We start from the raw sequence: 23,775 nt of genomic DNA, 5'->3' as shown, positions 1-23,775 counted from the left end.
TCAAAGGTTGCACCTCTAGAAGACCTCAGCAAAAGGAAGAAGAAGCAATCCACGCCTCGTCTGGAGTTGTCTGCAGCGCTACTGTTAGCCCATCTGTATGAGTCCGTTGCTAGCAGCCTAGAAATTGCAGCCGCAGCATTCTTTTGGACCGATTCGACCATTGTGAAATGTTGGATCTCCTCGCATCCGTCAAGGTGGCAAGCCTTCGTAGGAAACCGTGTATCTGAGATACAACACGCCACGAAGGGTGGAGTGTGGAATCACGTGCCAGGAATTGAAAATCCAGCTGATATAATATCGAGAGGAGCAACGCCATCACAAATTTCAAACAATTCTCTCTGGTGGAGTGGACCAGAATGGTTAAAAAAGGACATCGGATACTGGCCAAAAAATATGTCAGTGCCAGATCAACAATTCGATTCAGTGGTCCTGGAGGAAAGACCACTGGTTTCTGCAGTTCTTCAAGCGTTGCCTCCTAGTGACGTGTTTATGCTTCGGTCGTCTCTGTTAACTCTGGTTCGTCTGACCGCTTGGATTCGTCGCTTTTCCTTCAATTGTCAACCGAGGAATAGACGACGGAGAATGTCTGGATTACTATCAGCAAAAGAGCATGACTCAGCCTTGCTGGCCTTGGTACAGCTGGCCCAATCGGAATGTTTTCCGTTGGATTTGGCAGATATTGCAGCTAAGAATGAAGTAAGACCATCGTCGAAGCTGCACAGTCTGCATCCTGTTATGATCGATGGTTTACTCTGTGTAGGCGGGCGGCTCGGAAACGCTCCGGTGTCACGAAGCCGTAGGCATCCCATGATTTTGGATAGCCATCATCCTTTTACGAAGCTTATCTTGATCGATTATCACCATAGATTACTGCATGGAGGACCGCAACTAATGATAGCTTGCGTTCGAGAGAGATTCTGGCCGCTTTGCGTTAGAAACCTGGCCAGGAAGGTCATGCATGAGTGCGTGAAGTGCTTTAAAGCCAAGCCACTTGCTCATGAACAACTAATGGGAGATCTGCCGCTGGAAAGAGTATCTCCAGCACCTGCCTTTCAACGTGTAGGCGTTGATTATTGTGGCCCTTTTGAGCTGCGACCGGCCACTCGAAAAGGAGCACCTATAAAATGCTATGTGTGCCTGTTTGTATGCTTGGTCTGCAAAGCAGTACATATAGAAATCGTGATGGATCTCACAAGCGAAGCATTTCTTGCTGCGCTCAGGCGATTCGTAGCTAGGCGTGGGAGGCCTGATATAATACTATGCGACAACGCTACAAATTTTGTCGGTGCTCGAAGAGAGTTGAATGAGTTGCATCGATTGTTCCAACGTCAACAGTTCCAGGAACGTGTGTCATCCGACGCAGTTCGAGACTTGATCGAATTCAAGTTTATACCTGCCAGGTCACCCAATTTTGGCGGTCTTTGGGAGGCCGCAGTTAAATCGCTGAAAGGGCATATGCGGAGAGTGATTGGAAATAGGATGCTGAAGTTTGATGAATTCTACACCGTTGTTACGCAGATTGAAACATGCCTCAACTCAAGACCACTTACTCCGTTGAGCAATGATCCGCGTGACTTGGACGTTCTAACTCCAGGGCACTTCCTCATTCAACGTCCACTTACTGCGGTAACTGAACCCAGTCTCAGCGAGATACCAGAAGGAAGACTTAGTAGATGGCAGCGTGTCCAAAGTTACAGTCAGCTGATTTGGAAGCGATGGTCTACAGACTACCTGTCGACCCTGCAGAGTCGAAACAAGTGGACACGGCAAAGAACCAACCTAGGTGTCGGAACAATGGTACTCTTGAAAGAGGATAATATTCCACCGCTCAAGTGGAAGCTTGGAAGAATTACGGAAGTTCATCCTGGTCCAGACGGGAACACGAGGGTTGTCACCGTACGTACGAAGGATGGCTCATTTCGCCGAGCCATTTCGAAGATCTGCATTCTTCCCTTGCAAGATAACCAACAAAACGTCGAGGAGAGGCCAAATGCAGTTCAACAATAAGTATTATTGCCCCCATTGGGCCACTTTGGCAGCTTGCGGGATATTTTCGCCGCTTTTCGCCAGGGGGCTATCCCCAAGTTATGTATTTCATCTTTTTGCAATCGGAAACGAACTGATCGGCTTTCCTTTGATAGTTCTCCACGGTACGATTCCTGAGCATCCTTTTCGTCTGTCAGCAAAGTGTTCAACGCCCCCATTGGGGGCAACCATTGGCTTTCGTAGCGTATAGCCGAGGGGGCCGACACCTGAGTTACGTTAAACAAAATTGAATTTCTACTTCGGATCCAATGCGTTGTTATTCTTTAGCAGATCTGGATCCACCACAGCATCGTAATTCATCGCTTCTGGTGATCAATGGAGATCCAATCAGCTAAGGGCCACAATTGAAGTTACGTTTAGTTTTAATCAGAATCATTTCGGAAGCCAATCGATTTCCCTCTCATCAGGATCAATTTCTCAACTCTAACCATCGTCGTCCATCAACTCCTCCTACGGATCAAAATCAGGAAATACAGCTAAGTATGGCCCCAATAGGGGCACAATTGGCAGCAAACGGCACATTCTTGCCGTATTCGCCAGGGGCCGCCCTAAAAGTTATGTTTTTCAACCCTCAATGGTTGTTCGGAGCCCAATCGGTCTTTCTATTCGACAGAATTCCTCTACGGTGTCTTCAAATCCAGTGCGCCAGCCACATAGCCGTTGTTTATCTGCCCCCATGGGGCACACTTTGGCAAGGTCGGAGATTTCATCCGCTATCGCCGGGGGGCGCAAGATAAGTTATGTCCTTCCAACTTACAACTACTTTGGAATCAAGCCGTTTCATTCTTCGACAGCGTATGGTGGAAAATCTTGCGACAGGAAGCACTGTAGAGCAACAGCGTGCATTGGAGACCTGACGGCATAATCGGAAGACATCGAACGAGTTTCGCGAATCAGTTTGACGAACGGGCAAGAACGGTCTACACATAGTTCAATAAGGATATCAGATCGAGAGTTACAAGAAATTTGAGTAGAAGTTGGGTTTGGGAAAGATGTTCTATTCTTGAATTGTTATAATAAGTTTGATATTTGAATTGAGTGAACTCAAGGCGGGCGGTATGTTAGATATAAGTTTGATTATAATTTTGTACACCACTGTAATAACTTAGATTGGTTAGTTGAGTGACCATACATAGGTTTCACACAACCCGTATCGCTACTCGAGAGAGGTAGATACGAAGATTCGCTCTCCCCGCTTCGATAGATTAGAAGCAAGTTAGTTATAAATCGACCGTCGAGATAATCGGTTACGATCTGTGGATCGTGCGTCCCTTTTGATACGTAGAAATACAGTCCATACAATCAACTCTAGTTTCTAATTAATTACCGTTGTAATTAATAAATTCTACATAGTGACCGTATCACCAGTATTCGTCGCGTGTGCAATCCGAAACTCTATCTTTCGCGGGTGTTTTCGCTGAAGTGCGAACCGGGAGTTCCCACATATTCTTAAAACTTGCTTAAAACTTTGTTCTTTATTTGTCCCGTTTTTATCATTTTAGTTTATGGTCAGCCTACAACTGGCTCTTTAGTTATTAATGGCTCCAACGGTCTTCAAGGCCATAAGTCTTGAAAGAAAAGCTACTTAAGAAGAAAATAATACCGATAGTGGGCTCGTGTCATTCGGGCTAGTGAGATTATTTTAAGGGGATCGTGATATAAACTAATTCTCGCGTAACTTTTCAAAAGGATCTATGCAAGAATGGGAGATTCTCTCGTCTATCAAACTTTTTCGATTATATCAGTGCAATACTGAAGCTTTTGGGAAGCTTAGATGCGCACTATAGATCGAATGATGTAGGAGTAAATCGGTAACGCAGTGTACCGATGGTCTGGTACCCTGGCAATCGAAGTTTTCCTGAATGCACAACAGTGCAAATTTGTTCATTCCTGTTCAAGCTTCCACACAAGCTAGTTAATAAAATGTGTATTTGCTGCTAAAACCTTGCCGTCCGGTTATTTCGAACCATCAAAAGGTTATGAGCGACTCACGTAAGGATTCGGTCCACGGGATTCCACTGTTCTCGGGCACCGGTATCGACAACTGACATTTTCGAGTGGAAACATATTTGAAGTCCGTGAAGCTTTTGGATGTCATTAAGAACGACCCTGTGGTAGAAGCGGACGAACTCACAAGATCCATGACGACTTGTTGGATCTAGTGCGGGGCAAGGAGACGTCCAAGGAGATTTGGGAGAGCGTTGAAACTGTCTACGCTAAGAAGTCCATCTCATTGTAAACTTCGTCAGTAAACAACTTGTGAAGCTGCGAATGCAGGAAGGTTCGTCCGTTCAAGACCTCCTGAAAACCATCGAAGAGCTGATCCGGCAATTAAAGCTGGCTGGAGAAAAGATTGATGAAAACGATATTGTGTCCCAAGCTGTTTGCTACCCTTTCCGAGTCGTTCGATCCGTTAGTAACGGCGCTGAAAAATCTAGGTGAGGAAAATTTCAAGCTGGATGTTGTTCGCGAGCAACTTAGTGCCGAGGAGCTAAAGAAAACCGACTGGGCGGATTCCTACCAAGAGAAACCTGCAGCATTCCACGGATCGAAGCAAAAGCCTGGTAAACTCTCCAGAAAGTGCAACCGCTGCCAGATAAAAGGACACAAGGCCAAAGACTGCCTTGTAATATTGAAGACGGATTGGCACGCTGCTTCTGGAGGTAAGGCGAAGGCTTGGATGGATGGATCTGGAGAACCAAGCATCCTTTCAAGCTGAAAACTTAATCGATTGGTCACTCGCTGGTGGTGACCAATCGAATAAGTTTTCAGCTAAAATGGGTGTTCGGTTCTCCAGATCCGTGCTCTTGAAAATTTGAGGTTTGGCTTCGATTCAAAAAATCCACCGAGGGATTCCGAACATTTTTTTTCTTTTAAATCTGCATTGTTCGCGCTGGGGCGAACGGTTGGCGGCGGTGGACTGTACTTGAGTTGAATTGAGCGGAGGAGGCAAGCGTCGATTGTGAAATATCGAACAACTCTTTGGAGCTCTAAAAAGAGCTGGGGTTTGACGCTGCTCCTGGTCTCAGAGGGAATGGTGGCTGGAATGAAGAACTCCGACGGCTACACTAAAAACCACTGTTTTATCCTCTACTTTTCTTTTTACAAGGTTTGATTTCACTGCTGCTGCTGCTGCTTCGATGTGGATTCGCGCGCGGTTGGGACTTGAATGGTGACTTCACGGCAGCGACCGCTCTTTTATACTTGTCACCGATCGCTGCTCGTCGCTGATTGGTGGGGAGTTTTCCGTGGTCTGTTTGGCAGGACGCTTAACATGTTCGGACGTGTTTTCTGCGGGAGACGGAACATGCATTATTTTTAAATGTAATCATGATTAAAGGCAGTTTAATTTCACTCAAGCTTGATTCACTTGAAGCTTCAATTTCAAATGAAAGTTGATAGAACGAAGATAAATGAGGTTGCATAATGTGATAGACAAAACTGTCCGATTTTCAGGGTTGAAAGAGTCACAGGACACTTATTCGTAAAATAGAGATATATCAATAACAGTATATAACTGTATTTTTATGTTTAGAATACAACCACTTCCTTCATCTTCTGTCTGTCTGTCTGGCATTATACATCTATTGGGGCAAAGCCTGCTTCTCAGCTTATTTATTAGGGCACTTATTCATTAACTGAACGTTTTATTTGTCAATAGTCCATTAATGTGTTTGTAAGAAAGATATTCTCGTCCAGTGAAATCGAACCATAATTGAGAATGAATAACATAAGTTATAACCATTTGTTGTAGCTTTTCCTTAAATTAAATATTTTAGCGTTCAATTCCGTATAAATTTAGAGTTGAAAAAATTGAAACCAAATAGAACTCATATAACACACGGGGCCCAGATGGCCGTAGCGGTAAACGCGCAGCTATTCAGCAAGACCAAGCTAAGGGTCGTGGGTTCGAATCCCACCGGTCGAGGATCTTTTCGGGTTGGAAATTTTCTCGACTTCCCAGGGCATAGAGTATCTTCGTACCTGCCACACGATATACGCATGCAAAAATGGTCATTGGCATAGTAAGCTCTCAGTTAATAACTGTGGAAGTGCTCATAAGAACACTAAGCTGAGAAGCAGGCTCTGTCTCAGTGGGGACGTAACGCCAGAAAGAAGAAGAAGATAACACAATTCAACACAATTATTGTACAAAATTCTTTGTTTCCTTTATATGACCAGTAGGTGAATTCCGGCGCACATTTTCTTCGAAGAGAAGAAATTTTCTTCCATAACTGACCAGCAAGAAAATTTTCTTTTCTTCGAAGAAAATACGCGCCGGAATTCGCCTACAGATTATAACTTTTATGGCTTTCCTAACTTATCATAGTACAGTGCTGCATCGAATTGCCGGACGCTTCGAAAGCCGGACACTAGCCTTTTTCACGGTGAATTTGGACCAAATTCTGATTTTTTCGCCTAGAATCCATAATTAAGATTTCTGCATAACAAATGTCAAAAAAAAAATAGGTGATTTAAAGCCAGTGTCGGGGATTCGGGACACTTCGAATCAATACGATCTTACAAACTTTGTTGAAACCTATTCTTTCTTATGAGCACTTCCACGGTTATAAACTGAGAGCTTTCTTTGCCAAAGTTGCCATTTTCGCATTCGTATATCGTGTGGCAGGTGCGATTATACTCTATGCCCAGGGAAGTCCAGGAAATTTCCATTACGAAAAGATCCTGAACCGACCGGGAATCGAACCCATACACCTTCAGCATGGCTTTGCTTTGTAGCCGCGGACTCTAACCAAGGAAACTTCAGGGTGTCCATCCATCCGGGAAATCCGGGAAAAGCGGGAAAAACCCGGGAATTCCAAATTACCGGGAAAAATACGGGAAATACCCGGGAAATTGTCGAACACACCGGGAAAAGCAATACGGGCGAAACTAGAAAATTTTGTAAGGGGGACACGACTGCTTAACAATTCACACTTTGTATCAAAACTTTTTTTTTTACTTTTTGTGAGTTGATGGAGTTAGTTTTTCTAGCAAAATCCTGTAAAAAAAGTCATTGGTTTTCAGAAGATATCTGGGAAATTTTTCCTCACATTTTTCACCGGTTCCTTTTTAGATCTTTTGTGAATTTCTGGCTTAAGACATTGAATATTATTGAATTGAATTGAATCATAGGAAATCATAGGAAAATGCTTAACAAATTTCCATTAAGGCACGGAGATGAACCAGCCATAGGGCTGAAAATCTCCTTAATAAAGATAATAATAATAATCCATTAAGGCTCATGAAAATGATAATATCTTTGTAAGAATCCTAACGGAAATCGGAGCGAATACTTTGCGAATTCCATAAAAGACTTTTTGGAAATTCTTCAATTTTTTTTTTTAATTTCCTAGCAGTTGATAAAAAAATATTTTTTTTGTGAAATTTCTTAGGAAATCTGAGTGGTTTCTTACTGAAATCCTGGACTTCCTGGTGGATTCCTAGAGACGCTATTACTGATTATTGGTGAAGCCTTGTTTGGATTACTATAGGGTGTCCCAGAATGTATGGGCACGACTTTGATAATGAAAATCATAGTACTTTTCCAAACAATCAAAAGTTTTTATATTTTTGTATTTTTGATTTTAGAAAATCAATTCTTATCTGGTCAGCACAGACCCTATATTTTGTTTTTTTTTTTAAACTAGTAAAATATGTTTTTATTAAAATCTATCGCCGTGGTGATTTCAAGTACATTGTTTCAAGGATGTTTCACTTAATTTTTTGTTTGAATTTTTTTTGGCTTTATTATGCTTAAGTTTAAAATTTTAATTTGAATAAATGATAATCCGATCAATTATCATATCGTTGCTAATATTTTTTTTCGCTATTTTTGAAATGGAACAAATTTTGTAAGTCGCTCAAAAATAACGCGATTCGTGCAAGACTGGTAGAAGATGCTTCAAATAAATGTTACAAAGTCAACACATTAACAAATAAATTGAACATTAAAAAATCGCAATCTACTCTTGTTGGGTATAGTAATCAAATGTGTAACAATAAGATTTTCATTTTCACTAGTCTTGAAATGGCAGCATGGTGAAGTCGTGCCCATACTTTCTGGGACATCCTATTGCTTAATTAATCTACAGTCTTTATGAGGTCCCTGACGAGATTTCTTATGGTTTTCTGTAGATTTACCAAATTCTTACTGTTCTTGATAACGAATAGCTTGCAAGATCCAGTATGAATTCAAGGGGCAGATTTTTGTTTTGTTCTTGACGACATTCTTCGAAAAATCGTTGATGGATTTGTTTGGATTTACGTCTTTTTAGCAAGCAAGCCATTAAAGTTTTTTATGGCATGATATCATTTTAAAGTTATGCCATAACTCAAAAACGAGATCATGTCAAATTTTGTCGTTTTGTAGAAATAATTAACTTTTTTTCATATTATTTTTAAATGTCACCTATGATTTTTAATTTATGCACGGTATCCTTCACCCTTTCGAATGAAAGTACTGTAAGTATTGAAAGGTTATTTTTACTGTGCCAAACATTCAAGGCTTTTTTAAATATACTAGAGATCTTTTTGTAAGAAAAGTTAATTGATGTTTTCTAAAAAATCTAAGACCTGGTGCAAGTTGAACTTAAACAAATTTTCAGTTCTGTAAAGTTTGCTAAAAATCTTTACTTTGTCTATTATAATTTTTAATCAACAGTATATCTGTTTGTCCAAAACTGTTTGGAAATTGAAGCTGTCAGTTTACAAACCACAGAATTTTGAGGACTTTAAAAAACTCCTAAATATTCCAAATTTGACCAGTTTGTACGAAAAAATTGGAGATTTGCAAATGTTTTGATCGATTCGTTATACTCAATATTTATCATCCAATAGAAAGCAGCTGGAGAATTCGTAAATCCCTTCTAAGAGGAATAGGTTTACATAATCCTCTAATCTATTTGTTACAATATTTATGAAACTGCAGTTACATTTTTTATAGTAAATATTTCAGGAACTTGTTAATATTTTCCATTATTCGACAATCTATATACTGGACAATCTACATATTGAACAATGCAATGGTGTCTGATATGATCTAACTGCATAAAGTTTTTTTTTAAGTGAAAACAAAAATATTATGCATTTGATGTTTAAAAACAAATATTTTGAAGGTCTAAACAAATATCACAACCTTCTATACAAATGTCTGGGTCATCAGTCACAAGGACCATGATGTCATCCGGTTTTAAATTTTTGGGCATCCGGGAAAAATCCGGGAATTTGAAAACTGATTTTGAATGGGCACCCTGAAACTTGCATAAAAGCTGAACTCAAAAACCAGACGTACTATGACTTTTGAAAACGGCAGTAGTTTCAGCTACATCGAGCTCCAATTTAGTAAAATACCAAAATAACTTTTTCCGTTACGCTATGGAAGTATTTTATGAACCCTACAGAAGAATGTTGATCAACCTATTACGCATGATCACCTTGAAATAAACCTCTCTTATTCCTCTCCTTTTCAGACTCCTCTACGTGACCACCCTGGATGGCCGTTTGTCCGCGCTGGACCTCATGAACGGTGGCAGCATGCTGTGGAGCGTGGAAACCGGTCCCGGTTCCCTGCTGTCGTCCAGCATCCACCGGCTGGAGTTGACCAACAACGGTAAATGGGTCCGTATGATCCCCTCCCTCAGCGGGGGCTTGTACAAGTTCGACGGCGATACCATCGAACCGATCCCGTTCAGTGCGGAGGATTTGCTGAAGTCTTCGTTCAAGTTTTCCGACGACCTGGTCATTTCCGGTGGCAAGGAGACCCGATCGTACGGTGTGTCGACCCGCACCGGTCAGCTGATCTACGAGTGCACGATGCGAGGCTGTCGCAATGCTACGGAGATCATGGAGGACAGCATGAAGAATGGTCCACCGCGGGAGGGAACGGAAGCGATTCTACAGCATGATCCCCTGCAGGACGACGTGGTGGTGATTCGGCGGCAGACTCAGACTGTGCGGGCGGTTGAATCGAGAACCGGCAGTGAGCGGTGGAATTTCAGCATCGGCCATCACGAGTTGGAGATGTTGAAGAATGAGGACTGCCGGGGAGGCGGCGGGAAGGATACGCTGGATCCGGCCCTTCTTGATTTGGAACTGAAGGTTGTGATTCCGGAGGGAATGGTGTACGCTGTGAAGAGGTCGGAACCGGGGGTGACCGTGTGGCAGTACAAGTTTGACCACCCGATAGTTAGTGCCTGGAGGGCAGGGGACAAGAATGCACTGAAGAGTGTGGATCTGTTTCGCGGAGCGGAATGGGTGTGGAATGGAAATGGACAGTCGATCGGAACGGATGAGAAGGACAGCAACCTAATGATCAATCCGTCTTTGTACTTGGGGATGCACCAGAGGCAGTTGTATATTCAGGAGTCCAGTGCTTTAATGGTTCGACAAATGATGGATGCACAGAGTGTTCTTTTGACAGACGAGGGGAAGTTTCCGACGATTCCGTGGAAGCCGTATCCCGCGAGGAACAAAGTGGCGGGATATCTGACCGATGGAAGTGAGCAAGGGCAGACCCCGGATGATAAGGAGTATGCTGAATCTACGGCCATTGCTCGATCGGTTTTGTACCAATCGAAATATGTCGATGGCGATGGATTCTTTCTATTTACTCCGGATGATTTGGAGAGAAAAGATCACGAACTATGCTCGAACAGCTCCTCGATTCCGGCTTTGACGGATGGAGGATTGAGGAATGAGAGTTCGATTTTCGACTTTGCAATGGATCCAGATGCCCCGGTCAAAGTGATCATCATCTCGATTTGGTTCTGGTGGAAGGAGATCCTGGTCATATCTGCGACTACGGCTTTCCTGCTGAACGTAATGCTGCGTTTGAAGAGCGAGAAGGAAGTGGTGGTGTTTGTGGAACGTAAAGTGGAGGTTCCGGTGCCGATGGCAGTTGAAGCGACTGAGGAAGAATTTGCACCACTTGAGGCCGCGGTACGGAGCATGGGAGGGAGAAGTCTTTCAGAGTCAAACAATGAAAACTTCACCTCACGTTTCCAAGAGGACTTCGAACTAGTTCAATGTCTAGGAAAAGGTGGCTTTGGTGTGGTATTTGAGGTGAAGAACAAGCTGGACGATTGCCACTACGCCATCAAAAGAGTAGTCCTTCCGAACAAGCAGGAATCGAAAGATCGTGTCATGCGCGAAGTGAAGACTTTGGCTCATTGTGAGCATAGCAATATAGTGCGATATTTCCACGCTTGGATAGAGACGCCTCCGCGAGGATGGCAGGAAGTTCATGACAAGATTTGGTACGAGAGGAATTGCATGTCCACATCGATTGATATTGAAACCCCGACGGAAACTTCTCCGCCGAATTCTAAACTCATTCCTACAAGCCAGAGCAGCATTTTCCAAGGAAGGTACAATCATCAGAGACACCATTCCAGTGGCCAGCAACCTTGGTTGACGAAGCTTCCGGAGCCCAGTTTTTCAATGTCCCACACCGAAGCAGAACAGTCGGACAGTTGTTCTTTTATCCAGTTTCAAGCCAATCCGGGCAAATCAATTCGAAGCAACACTGACGATGATTCGTTTCAGATTGAGTTCAAGCATGATCCCGAAGATACCGGGGCAGGGGGCGATTCCATGGACATCGTTTTCAAGGAATCCACACAGGACGAAATGTCCAAAAGTCATCACGTTATTTCTATCAGTGATACGCCGCAAAAGAATGATATTCAGCCGCCTCGGAAGAATCGCCATCGTCGGCCTCTTTCGTTGGATTTGACCAGCACCGGTAGCGTAATTCGGCCAGCTTCGATAGCCACCGGATCCCAGATGGTTGAATGTAGTACCGCTGCTTCCAATTCCGTGGCAGCTAGTACCGTTAACAGCAAAATCTATCTATACATCCAGATGCAACTGTGCCAAAAGCAGTCGCTCAAAGAGTGGCTGAAATTGAATAATCTGCCTGCTCGCCAGAACAAGATCATTCCCATCTTTGAGCAAATCGTGGATGCCGTAGAGTACGTCCACCTGAAAGGATTAATTCACAGGGACCTGAAACCAAGCAATATTTTCTTTTCGCTCGATGGGCGAATCAAAATTGGAGACTTCGGACTGGTCACCGACTCGAGTGACCTGCAGTATGACAAAGATAACAATCTGCCTGAGATTGATATGATAAAACCTGAGGAGCGTCACACTCGGAAGGTCGGAACCGAGTTATACATGTCGCCGGAGCAGCAAAAGGGCCTTCCTTACGACTACAAGGTGGACATCTTTTCGCTGGGGTTGATTCTGTTCGAACTGCTGCAAAGCTTCGGTACAGAGATGGAACGCTTTAAAAGGCTGCAGGATGTTCGGAAGAACAAGTTTCCCCCACAGTTCGAGGAGACCTACCCGGATGAGGTGAGTTGCTTTTTCGAACATTATTGCTTCAATCTTTTTACTAGTAGGGATGGTAGCAAGTCTCGTTTTATGTATTTGGGCACAATGCTAGTCTCAAAAAAGCTGTATTTTTAATGAAAGGTCTCTAAAATCTCTATTTTATTTAAAATAGTCTATAAAGTCTTTTCATACTCATTCTGTTGACAGTGAATCCTGACGTCAAATGCTGGATATTCCAGAAAAATCTTCAGACACTATTATGCGATTATTCCACAGTTCTTCAGTAATGTATCCCTAGATTCATAAAGGAAAAGCTTCAGGAATTCTTCTGATGATTTTTCTGTAGAGATTTATTCTGGAACACATTCAGGGACTCTTCCAGAGATCCCTCCAAAATTCCTCTAGAAATTCCCCCCACTAATTTGCCCAGAAATTCTTTCTGAGTTTTTCCAAGGGATGCTTGAAGGAATTTCTCCAAAATTTGTGCCAGGAGGTTCTTGAACACTCTTACTCTCTTATTTCTTGGTATAACTCTGGATTCCTATCGTGTTTCCAGAAATTAGGTTTTTTTTTCAAGAATTCAAATACCATTACTATTAGGAATTGTCCGTAAATAGCTACATGGATTATTCGATGAAATCTTTCATAAATTCTTCCAGGAATTCCTCAATAAATTGAATCTACGTTTCCACATAAAGTCCCTTCAAAATAAAAAATTGGGAGTTTTTCCAAACATTTCTTGAGTGATTTTTAAGTAAAATCTCCATGAATTCGTCAAAAGTGCACACAAGGTTTCACATGACTTAATACTACAGCAAATATCCCACATCATTCCTATAAAAAATCTTTTGAGATTCTGTCTGTTTTTCAAAAAAAAAAAAAATCCTTCGATCCTCTTTACATTACTTATTATTATTACATTACTTTTGTAATTCTCTTTACAGTTCAGAGTAGCCTTCAGAGACTCTTACGCGATTACTCCACAGTTTCTTCAGAAGGTGTCTTCTCAGATTTCTCGTCGAAAAGCTTGAGAAATTTTGTGATTTCTACAGCGTTTTTTTCTGAAATACCTTCAGGGACCCCTCCAGGCATCCCTTTTGAAATTTCTCTAGAGATTCTCCACCAATTCTCGCTTAATTTATGATTTCGATCTAAAAGCCATTTGTAACTAAGTGTGTAGCTATTTGTTACTTAGCAAACGAATGGATTTACACATAATCTATCAACGCTACGATGAAAAGAAAACTCTCCTCTATCTCCCGGTGGTGATAGATTTTATCTTTGTCCATTCTTACTTGATACTTGATGGACAACAATTCCTTGCTATTGCGTTGAATCTATCTCTCCCTGGTTCTCTGCTGAATATTAGTTTAGCTTGACGTTCCTCCGACATGCGAGCTACATACTTAGCCCACCGCAGCCTGCCGATCAGTCCCGATTATGTCGGTATCGTCCGCAAAACCAAGGAGCACTTACGAACGTGTGATAATAGTGCCATTCCTATGCACGCAGGCTTTTTCTAACGGTATGTTGAACAATAGGTTTGAAAGTGCATCTTCATGCTTCAATCCGTTTAAGGTTACGAAGGTTTTTGAAATCCCATCCGCAACCCATCTACTTGATTTCGATCCTTCCAACGTTGCACGAATCAGTCTAATCAGCTTCGTAGGAAAACCATGTACCATCATTATTTCCCACAACTCGTTTCTTCTAACTAAATCGTACGCCGCATTGAAATCAATGAACAGATGATGAGTCTGCAAGTTGTACTCCCGGAATTTATCGAGGATTTGTCGCAGGGTAAACATTTGATCCGACGTCGATCGGCCCTCACGAAAACCAGCTTGGTATTCGCCGACGAAGGACTCTTCAAGCGGTCTCAATCTGTTGAACAGAATACGTGACATTGTTTTGTACGCCGAATTGAGAAGCGTTATTCCTCGGTAATTGGCGCACTCCAATCTATGCCCTTTTTTGAAGAGAGAGCAAATGAGGCCATCCATCTAGCTAGCAGGCAGTCTTTTTCCTCCCATATCCTTAGTAGTATATGGTGAATTATTCTATGCAGCTGCTCACTACCGTGCTTGAGAAGTTCGACCGGGAGCTCATCCTTCCTAGCAGCCTTGTTGTTCTTCAGCTTTTTAATCACTTTCTTAACCTCATCTAGTGATGGAGGCATCACAGCTTGACCATCGCTGTCAATTTTTTTCCTTATGTTTATTTGAAAGTGTTGGGAGGCCCCTCACCGACATCGCCACAAGGGCTCTTCAGCTGATTCGCGATGACGGAAGCAATTACCACAGTTGACCCTATGCGTGAAGCTCCGATTTCTTTACATGGCAAAGCATAGGGAGTCAATTTTCAAATGCTTTTTAAAAATTCAAAACATAATTTAATTAAATTCAGTCAAGTGTACGGGGTTAGATTTATGATAAGCTATAGAATCCGCAGAATATTGAGGGAAAAATATAAAAATCAAAATAATGTGTCTATAATGTAGCCCATCAAAAGTTTGTCAACATGTACTGAAAAGATTTTAAATAGCTATTGTGGTTAATTTTATATAAGCATTTGAAATTTCACTTCCTATACCTTGCCGGGTAAAATTTTCGACGTTTCACGCACAGAGTAAACTTTTTCCAGATGGCAGCACCGTACCTCCGTCAGAGCGAATAGGTGTCAGACTGACAGATGCCAACACGATCGTCGGTGTATGACCCGGAAGGCGTCATCAGTTAGATTTTGCGATAGTAAGTGATTCACACGTTTTTAGTAATTGTAACCTGTAGCAAATAAAGTTATATTTTATACTGTCCGTGAATCGCGTGCGTACCTTCATTTCCAATATCGCAACAGTGGCGACGAGGTACAGAAGTTTTCGTGCGAAAAAGTTGCGCGTTCGTCGAAAAATACCGCATTTTTGTGGATCGGAAGACCGGGGATAAAGTGCAATGGCGGTGACTAACGGAGGATCAGCGTCAGGAGGGCAACCGCAGCCAACAAACATGACAGAGGCTGTGATACACATTCTGACTAATCAGCAAGCCCTGATGAGGCAACTTGCGCAGCAGCTGACCGCCACACAGATTGCCGTCAATAACTTGTCCCGCGACGAATCGGTGCTGGATTCTCTGTCAAGCAACATGGCGGAGTTCACCTACGATAAGGAGAATGGGCACACATTCGACGCTTGGTTTTCCCGTTACGTTGACCTCTTCGACAAAGATGCCGGCAAATTGGATGACGCAGCAAAAGTGCGACTTCTTCTGCGAAAGTTGAGCCCACCCGACCATGAGCGCTACAACAGCTTCATCCTTCCGAAGCTCGACCGGGAGTTTACCTTCAAAGAGACGGTCTCTAAACTTAAATCGCTGTTTGGTGCCACAGTTTCCACATTCCGACGGCGATATAACTGCTTGCAGACCAATAAGGACGACGGAGATGATTACCTGGCTTACTCCTGTAAGGTAAACAAGGCGTGCGTCGACTTCAAGCTATTCGAATTGACGGAAGAGCAATTTAAGTGCCTCATTTTCGTTTGTGGCCTTAAATCAAAGCAAGAGTCTGAAATTCGGATGCGCCTAATCAACAAGCTGAACGAATCGGCGGACTTAACCCTGCAGCAAGTGGTGGAGCAATGCAACACCCTAGTCAACCTGAAGCAGGATACGGTGTTGGTTGAAGGTTGTTCGTCATCGGTGAATGCGATCGCTTACCCCAAGCGGACGAAACCGAAGCGGCTGGCGTCGGCAGATAAGAGCCATGAGCAACCTAAGACCCCCTGCTGGTCATGCGGGGGCATGCATTTCAGCAAGGACTGCCGATTCAAGGACCATCGGTGCAACGAATGCGGAAAGTATGGGCATCGTGAAGGCTACTGTGCATGCTTTTCGTCCAAATCAAGCAATACTGCAGTCAGTACGGAGAAAAAGAAGAAGAAGATGCGGAATCAACCATTGGCGAGGACGGTAACAATCCGAAGCGTCGGCCAGCGTAGGAAATTCGTCGATCTCCAACTCAACAATGTCCCTCTTCGTCTCCAGTTGGACACAGGGTCCGACATCTCCATCATTTCGCATCGGTCATGGGTCAAAATTGGTCGGCCGAGTGCAAAACCAGCAGTATTTTGTGCCAGAACAGCGTCCGGAGAACCACTTCAGCTAATTGCGGAACTGGAATGCAATATTACCCTCAACGGCATCACACGCGGGGGTAAGTGTTTTATTGCATCTCCTAACGTCCATCTCGACATTCTAGGCATAGACTGAATGGACTTATTTGGTTTGTGGGATCATCCGATCGCTTCATTCTGCAACCAGATAACGTCGCAGCCAACACATCAGATGGTTGCTCTTCAAGCGCAGTATCCTGAGGTGTTTACCAGTGAGATGGGTCTATGCAACAAGACTCCCGTCAAACTGGTACTCAAAGGCAACCCCAAGCCGGTGTTTAGACCAAAACGTCCGGTAGCATATTCCATGGAGCAAGCAGTTGAGGACGAACTGCTGCGACTGCAAGGCTTGGGCGTTCTAAAAAAGGTGGATTTCAGCGATTGGGCGGCACCCATTGTCGCAGTACGGAAGCCAAACGGACCTGGGGCAGATTTTGGATGGTAACGGAATTAAGCCAGATCCTGAGAAGACGACAGCAATCGTTAATATGCCACCACCGCACGACGTTTCTTCGCTTCGTTCTTATTTGGGAGCCGTAAATTATTATGGCAAGTACGTCAAGGATATGCGCAACTTACGACACCCCATGGATCAGCTGCTAAAAGCAGGAACGAAATTCGAGTGGACGCCCGCTTGCCAAGCATCATTCAATCGATTTCGAGAAATCCTGCAATCGCCGTTACTCCTTACGCACTATAACCCCAAGATGCCTATAATTGTATCCGCCGATGCATCTGCATTTGGGCTGGGAGCTCGAATTGCACACCAGTTTCCTGACGGGACGGTCAAGGCAGTGTATCACATTTCCCGTAGCCTGACAGCAGCTGAAAGTAACTACAGTCAGGTTGAAAAAGAAGGCTTAGCACTCGTTTTTGTCGTTACCCGCTTTCATCGAATGCTGTTCGGTCGAAAGTTCACCCTCGAGACGGATCACAAACCGCTACTCGCTATTTTCGGATCCAAAAAGGGGATTCCGACGTACACGGCTAATCGTCTCCAAAGATGGGCATTGACCCTACTCCTCTACGATTTCGAAATCCGCTACATCTCAACCGAGAGCTTTGGGCACGCTGATGTTTTGTCACGATTGATTGATCGCCGCATGCGCCCAGATGAGGAAATCGTCATTGCCAATCTCGAAATGGAGTACTCGATCAAAAGCGTTATCAACGAGTCGTTAGAAGTATTTCCGCTATCGTTCAAGACAGTTCAAGCGGAAACTAAAGCCGATGAGACTATACAGCAAGTCATTCGGTTCGTCAACACAAGTTGGCCTTCGAAAAAGACGGATCTATCTGATCTTTCAGTGCAACAGTTTTATTTGCGCCGTGATTCTCTCACCATTGTAGCCGATTGCCTAATGTATGGAGAACGACTGGTTGTTCCACCAATGTTCCGTAAACGGGTGCTCCATCAGTTACACAAAGGTCACCCGGGTGTGGAACGCATGCGGTCAATCGCCCGACAGTATGTCTACTGGCCACACATCGACGCAGATATTGCCGATCTTGTCCAGACCTGCACCGCATGTGCCTCCGTAGCAAAAACTGATCGTAAGACATCACTTGAATCGTGGCCTGCACCTGAGAAGCCGTGGCAGCGTGTGCATCTAGATTATGCAGGTCCACAGGATGGATGGTACTACTTAATCCTGGTGGACTCCTTCAGCAAGTGGCCCGAGGTGGTACGAACCAAGGAAATCACCACCGCAGCAACCATACGCATGCTTCGCAGTATTTTCGCCAGATTCGGGATTCCTGAAACACTGGCATAATGGCACACAATTTACCAGCGGTGCCTTTGAATCGTACTGCGAAAAGAATGCTATAGTCCACCTGATAACTGCTCCTTTCCACCCGCAGTCGAATGGCCTCGCAGAGAGGTTCGTGGACACCTTTAAAAGGTCGCTCAAGAAAATCACCGCCGGAGGGGAATCATTAGATGAAGCCATCGACACTTTTCTCCAATGTTACCGGTCAACACCATGCCGTAGCGCACCAGCTGGAAAATCTCCCGCAGAAATCTTGGTTGGCAGACCAGTTCGAACATCACTTTGCCTGTTACGGCCACCTTCACAGTTCCACGATTTGAAGAACTCGAGACAAGAAGAACAATTCAACAAGAAGCATAGTACAAAGCCGAGAGAGTACACTCCACAAGAACTTGTCTGGGCTAAGGTGTACAATAATAATAATTGGAGCTGGGAAGCTGGGAAAGTGGTGGAACGCATAGGCAAAGTGATGTACAACATTTGGATTATTTCGAAGCAAACATTAATTAGATCTCACTGCAACCAGCTTCGAACTCGCCACCAACCCGATGATCACCAAGAACAAGCGCAGTCACCAGATGACTTTCAAGTTCCCCTTAGTATTTTGCTGGACAATTGCGGTCTCAATACGACATCGGCTTCGGAGGTTGCAGTTGGCCCTGCTCTGCAACCAGGACTTCAACAGCAGCCCACTCAACGTGAAAACCAACGCCGTCCCACAGGCAACCAAATGCAACAACCGATTCCTACTCGCCAGTCTACGAGGGTTCATAGACCGCCTGTGAGATATGAACCTTATCAACTTTATTAAAAGGGGGAGGTGTTGGGAGGCCCCTCACCGACATCGCCACAAGGGCTCTTCAGCTGATAGGTGTCAGACTGACAGATGCCAACACGATCGTCGGTGTATGACCCGGAAGGCGTCATCAGTTAGATTTTGCGATAGTAAGTGATTCACACGTTTTTAGTAATTGTAACCTGTAGGAAATAAAGTTATATTTTATACTGTCCGTGAATCGCGTGCGTACCTTCATTTCCAATATCGCAACAGAAAGGCACTCTGTGCTCGTGGCCACCACTGTGTCGGAATCATAGATCATCTGTAGCTTCTTTACCGATACAGATCTATTTTCAACTAATCAATATTTACATCTACTTTCACTCTCTTCTACTCTTTACACACACCGAGCAGGTAGGAGAGTGCTCTGCTGTTAGTCCAATCAATTTCCATATAAGCCATAGTCCATTGCTCTTGCGGTGGTTCATTTTGCCGTGTTCCTGAGTCGTTTGAGGCTACCTGCCTTCGAAGAGGGTCAGTTTGTCACAGTCACAATCTGATACTGGCGGAGGATGGATGTGCTCCCCAAAGCACGGTCCTTCGTACGGCGTCTTCTGGTGGCTGGACGGATTTTTGGTGGAGGGGCTTGGGAACCGAACCCATGACCTTCCGCTTATATCCATCGTTGTCGATGTTCATTCTGTTCTCCGATGTTCTATCGTTCCCTCCATTCAGTAACGTTTCGAAGTGCTCTTTCCACCTGGCAGCCACCATCGTTTTATCTGTCAGCAAACTACCTTCACGGTCGTTGCACATGACGGGATATGGCGCTGACTTTCTCCGCACGCCATTGACAGTTTCATAGAATCGTCGCATATCGTTCTGTTCCATACAGTTTTACACCTCGGCTATCACATTCTCATCATACTCTTTGTTCCGGCTAGGGAACGTAGATGGAACTTGGAGGGCTAAGACTAGGGACAAAATCGCTGGGTTTCTCCTGTATCAATGCTGGCTTAAATGAACTTGTCGAGTCCAATCGCTGGGTTTCTCCGGGACCTAGACGGAACACTTGGTGGTAGAGCCTTAAATTAAACACAAAAATCTACTTTTAACAAATTTACTTCTGTTCTTCTTCGTGGCTCAAATACTTCTTTCCTGAAATGGGCTTCGAGGGGCGCATCAATGTGATGATTGATCGTGACGGACGGAACATATTCCCCCGGTTGTAACTACGTTGCAAGATTCTTCGGCTCCTGTAATTTGTTATCCTCAATGGGAAGAATAGACAGCTTGGTTATGGATCGACGAAACATTGATCCATCGACGAAAACATATATAACACGCACTAGTCCTTCCTTGTCAGGGTATACGGTGGTAATTCTTCCCATTTTTCATTTTAGCTGTGGCAATGTTTTATCATGAACGAGTACGACCATACCAGGTCGCAGATTTGGCATCATCATACGATTTTTCTTGCGTGGTTGCAATGAATGCAAGTAGTCCTTACTCCAGGCACGCCAAAAATGGGGTTGCGACCATTGAGAGGTCATCAAACACCGCATGTTAGGGCGGATCAGGGGGAGGACGCCCCCTGGACAACTGTGGAGCGAAAGAAGAAGCACGAAGTGTAGGAGCGTAGAGATACCAGGCCAAAGAAAGGTAGAAGGATAGGTGTCAAGCGCGAAAAGGGTGATGCGATCATCATCAAGACGGAAGAGTCCAAGTACTCGGAAGTCTTGAAGGCGATGCGCAGCGACGTGAAGCTCGTAGATCTAGGAGCCGATGTACGCAGTGTTAGACGCACTCGTACAGGTGAAATGATCCTCGAGCTCAAGCGTGACAAGGAGCGCAAGGGCGTCGCCTACAAAAGTTTGGCGGAAGAGGTCCTTGGCAAGGGTGTCGAGGTGAGGACTCTAACACAGGCAGTGACTCTGAAGGTGATGAATCTTGACGAGATCACTGACGTTACGGCACTGCGGCAACAGTGCGAGGTACAGGTGCCTACCGCAGCCGTTCGGCTACGGAAAGGTCCGGCAGGAACTCAGGTGGTCTTAGTACAGCTACCTGTGGCGGATGCTAATAAGTCCGCTAAGGTAGGGAAGATCAAGGTGGGTTGGTCAGTATGCTCATTGACCATACACGAGCAACCGGTGATCTGCTTCAGGTGTAGGGTCCTAAGGCACGAGGCTGCAAAAATCCTCCCAAGTGTTTCATTTGTTCCGGGAAATCTGTGAACAACAAGCATCCAACGGGAGGCTCAAGGTGCTCGACCTTCAAAAGAGCCATAGCTGACAAGTCACAGTACAGGTAACGCAGCTGAACCTAAACCACTGTGACGCAGCTCAGCAATTGATACAGGCAGTTGCTGAGTGGGAGACGGATATCGCCATCATATCGGACCCATACCAAGTACCCGCCGGCAACGGCAACTGGGTCGTGGATGGATCCGGAAAAATGGCGGCGATATGGACGTAGGGTAAATACCCCGTCCAGGAGTTGGTGTCTACTACTTACGAGGGCTTCGTGATCGCCAAGGTAAACGGGGTCTTCTTCTGTAGCTACTATGCGCCTCCGCGTTGGTCGATCGAGCAGTTCACGCAGATGCTGGACTGTATGACGACCGCGCTGACAGGGCGAAGGCCAGTGGTAATAGCGGGTGACTTCAATCCCTGGGCCGTGGAATGGGGAAGCCGGTCAGCGGGGTCAGATCCTGCTAGAGGCACTGGCCGTGCTAGATGTCGATTTGGCTAATGTTGGTACTAAAAGTACCTTTAGCCGAAACGGAGCGGAGTCGTTTATCGACGTTACTTTTTGTAGTCCTGGCCTAACAAGTAGTTCAAACTGCAGGGTAGACGATGCCTACACTCACAGCGACCACCTGGTGGTTCGCTACAGTATCGACTACAACAACAGCAGGCAGCGGGTAGAGGAATCGGCGGCTAGGTCAAGGCCAAGCCCTCGTAGGTGGAAGACATCGTATGTCAATGACGAAGTATTTAGAGAGGCGCTCCGCCGTGAGCGTAACCTACTCGGCTTAAGCGGGGACGAGCTGGTAGCGGTGTTCTCGCGTGCATGCGATGCGACCATGCCTAGGCAAGTTCGCCCTAGGAATGGGAGACAACCGGCGTACTGGTGGACTTAAGCGATTGCGAACCTGCGCCGAGCCTGCCTACGGGCCAGGAGGCGGATGCAGCGAGCACGTACTGAGAAGGAGCGAGATAAACGACGGGTGCTAATCACTGCTGTCAAAGTCGCGCTGATGTTCGAGATAAGGGCAAGTAAAAAGGCCTGCTTTGAGGGACTCTGTCAGAGTGCCAATGCGAATCCGTGGGGCGATGCCTACAGGATCGTTATGGCAAAGATAAGAGGTGCAATGGCTCCTACAGAGTAATCTCCAGAGATGCTGGAGGGGATCATCGAGGGGCTTTTTCCGCGCCATAACCCTAGTCCTTGGCCTCATTTCGTAGGACAGCTGAGGACTAGGGCTGGTGATGAGGAGAGGGTAACCGATGAGGAACTTGCAGGGATTGCAAAATCCCTTAGAATAGGTAAGGCATCAGGTCCGGACGGAGTTCCAAACCTGGCCTTACAAGTAGCAATTGCGGAGGCTTCCGGGATGTTTGGATCTGCCATGCAGAAATGCCTGGACGAGGGAGTTTTTTCAGAGGTGTGGAAGCGGCAGAACCTGGTACTATTGCCAAAGGCGGGAAAACCACCCGGTGACCCGTCGGCGTATAGACCAATATGCTTGATCGACACGGCGGGGAAGGTGCTCGAGAAGATCATCCTCAACAGACTGTTGAGGTACACCGAGGGTGTAAATGGTCTCTCAAGCAACCAGTTCGGCTTCCGGAAAGGGAGGTCGACCGCCCAGTACACACAAAGTCGTATACGATAGCTCATAAAAGTACAAATGTGGAGGCGATATACGTACATGCGCCATAAGGCTGCATGCAAAATGTACGTATATCGCCTCCCCATTTATACTCTTATATCCCTCCATATACGATGGTGTCACAGACAAACAGACGTAACACTTAGAACAAATCCCGATCAAAATCATAGTCATGATGACATGTACGCCCAATGCTAAAATCGGTGTAAACATGTACGCCCAATGCTAAGTGTCGGTGTGTAAACGTCAAACACGAACAATAACGATGCGAGCGCTGCGGGTGGCGGATTCGCCACCTACCATGTTTTTGAATCGACCGTTAAAAAGGTGGTCGATGGACATTGATGAGAGTGTGACGTCTGTTTGTATGTGATGGTGTGTTTACTGAGCGTAGATGCTATTTTGACGGTTAAAAAACCGCTGAGATAGCACTCCAGCGTAAGAGGACGGGGATTTGCTACACTGAACAAAATCTCCCGCCTTTAATTGAATGATTTTTGCCTCATCTGAGCCCCATACCTATTTTCAGACACATTCAGGATGATTTTCATCATTGTCAAAATCATCTGTTTACAAATCACACTGGATGAAAATCATCCGGCCTTCGGATGACTTTAATCGTTCCAAAAGATGTTTCATATTGAATGAAAATCATACACAGATGTAAACAATCGGAACTGGGCTACTTTTTTATATTTTCAAGAAATTTAAGTTTAGGAAAATAATGTCCAAAGAATTATGGTTTTGTGTACTTAATCACATGCATTCATTC

The 23,775-nt window shown here is 44.8% G+C and overlaps 1 protein-coding gene across 1 annotated transcript in view; it reads left to right on the top strand.

Annotated features, from left to right (window-relative positions):
- Positions 1 to 23,775, top strand: part of LOC5563776 (eukaryotic translation initiation factor 2-alpha kinase) — a 39,138-nt gene that overhangs the window by 11,728 nt on the left and 3,635 nt on the right. The window contains exon 2 of the mRNA XM_001648020.3: positions 9,519 to 12,405. Coding sequence (XP_001648070.2) covers positions 9,519 to 12,405 — 2,887 coding nt within the window. The remainder of the gene's footprint in view (positions 1 to 9,518; positions 12,406 to 23,775) is intronic.

Source organism: Aedes aegypti, chromosome 3 (genome assembly GCF_002204515.2).
Source record: "Aedes aegypti strain LVP_AGWG chromosome 3, AaegL5.0 Primary Assembly, whole genome shotgun sequence".
NCBI lineage: Eukaryota > Metazoa > Arthropoda > Insecta > Diptera > Culicidae > Aedes > Aedes aegypti.
The sequence above is the reverse complement of the archived record's forward strand: the minus strand, read 5'-3'. Positions and strand labels throughout refer to the sequence as shown.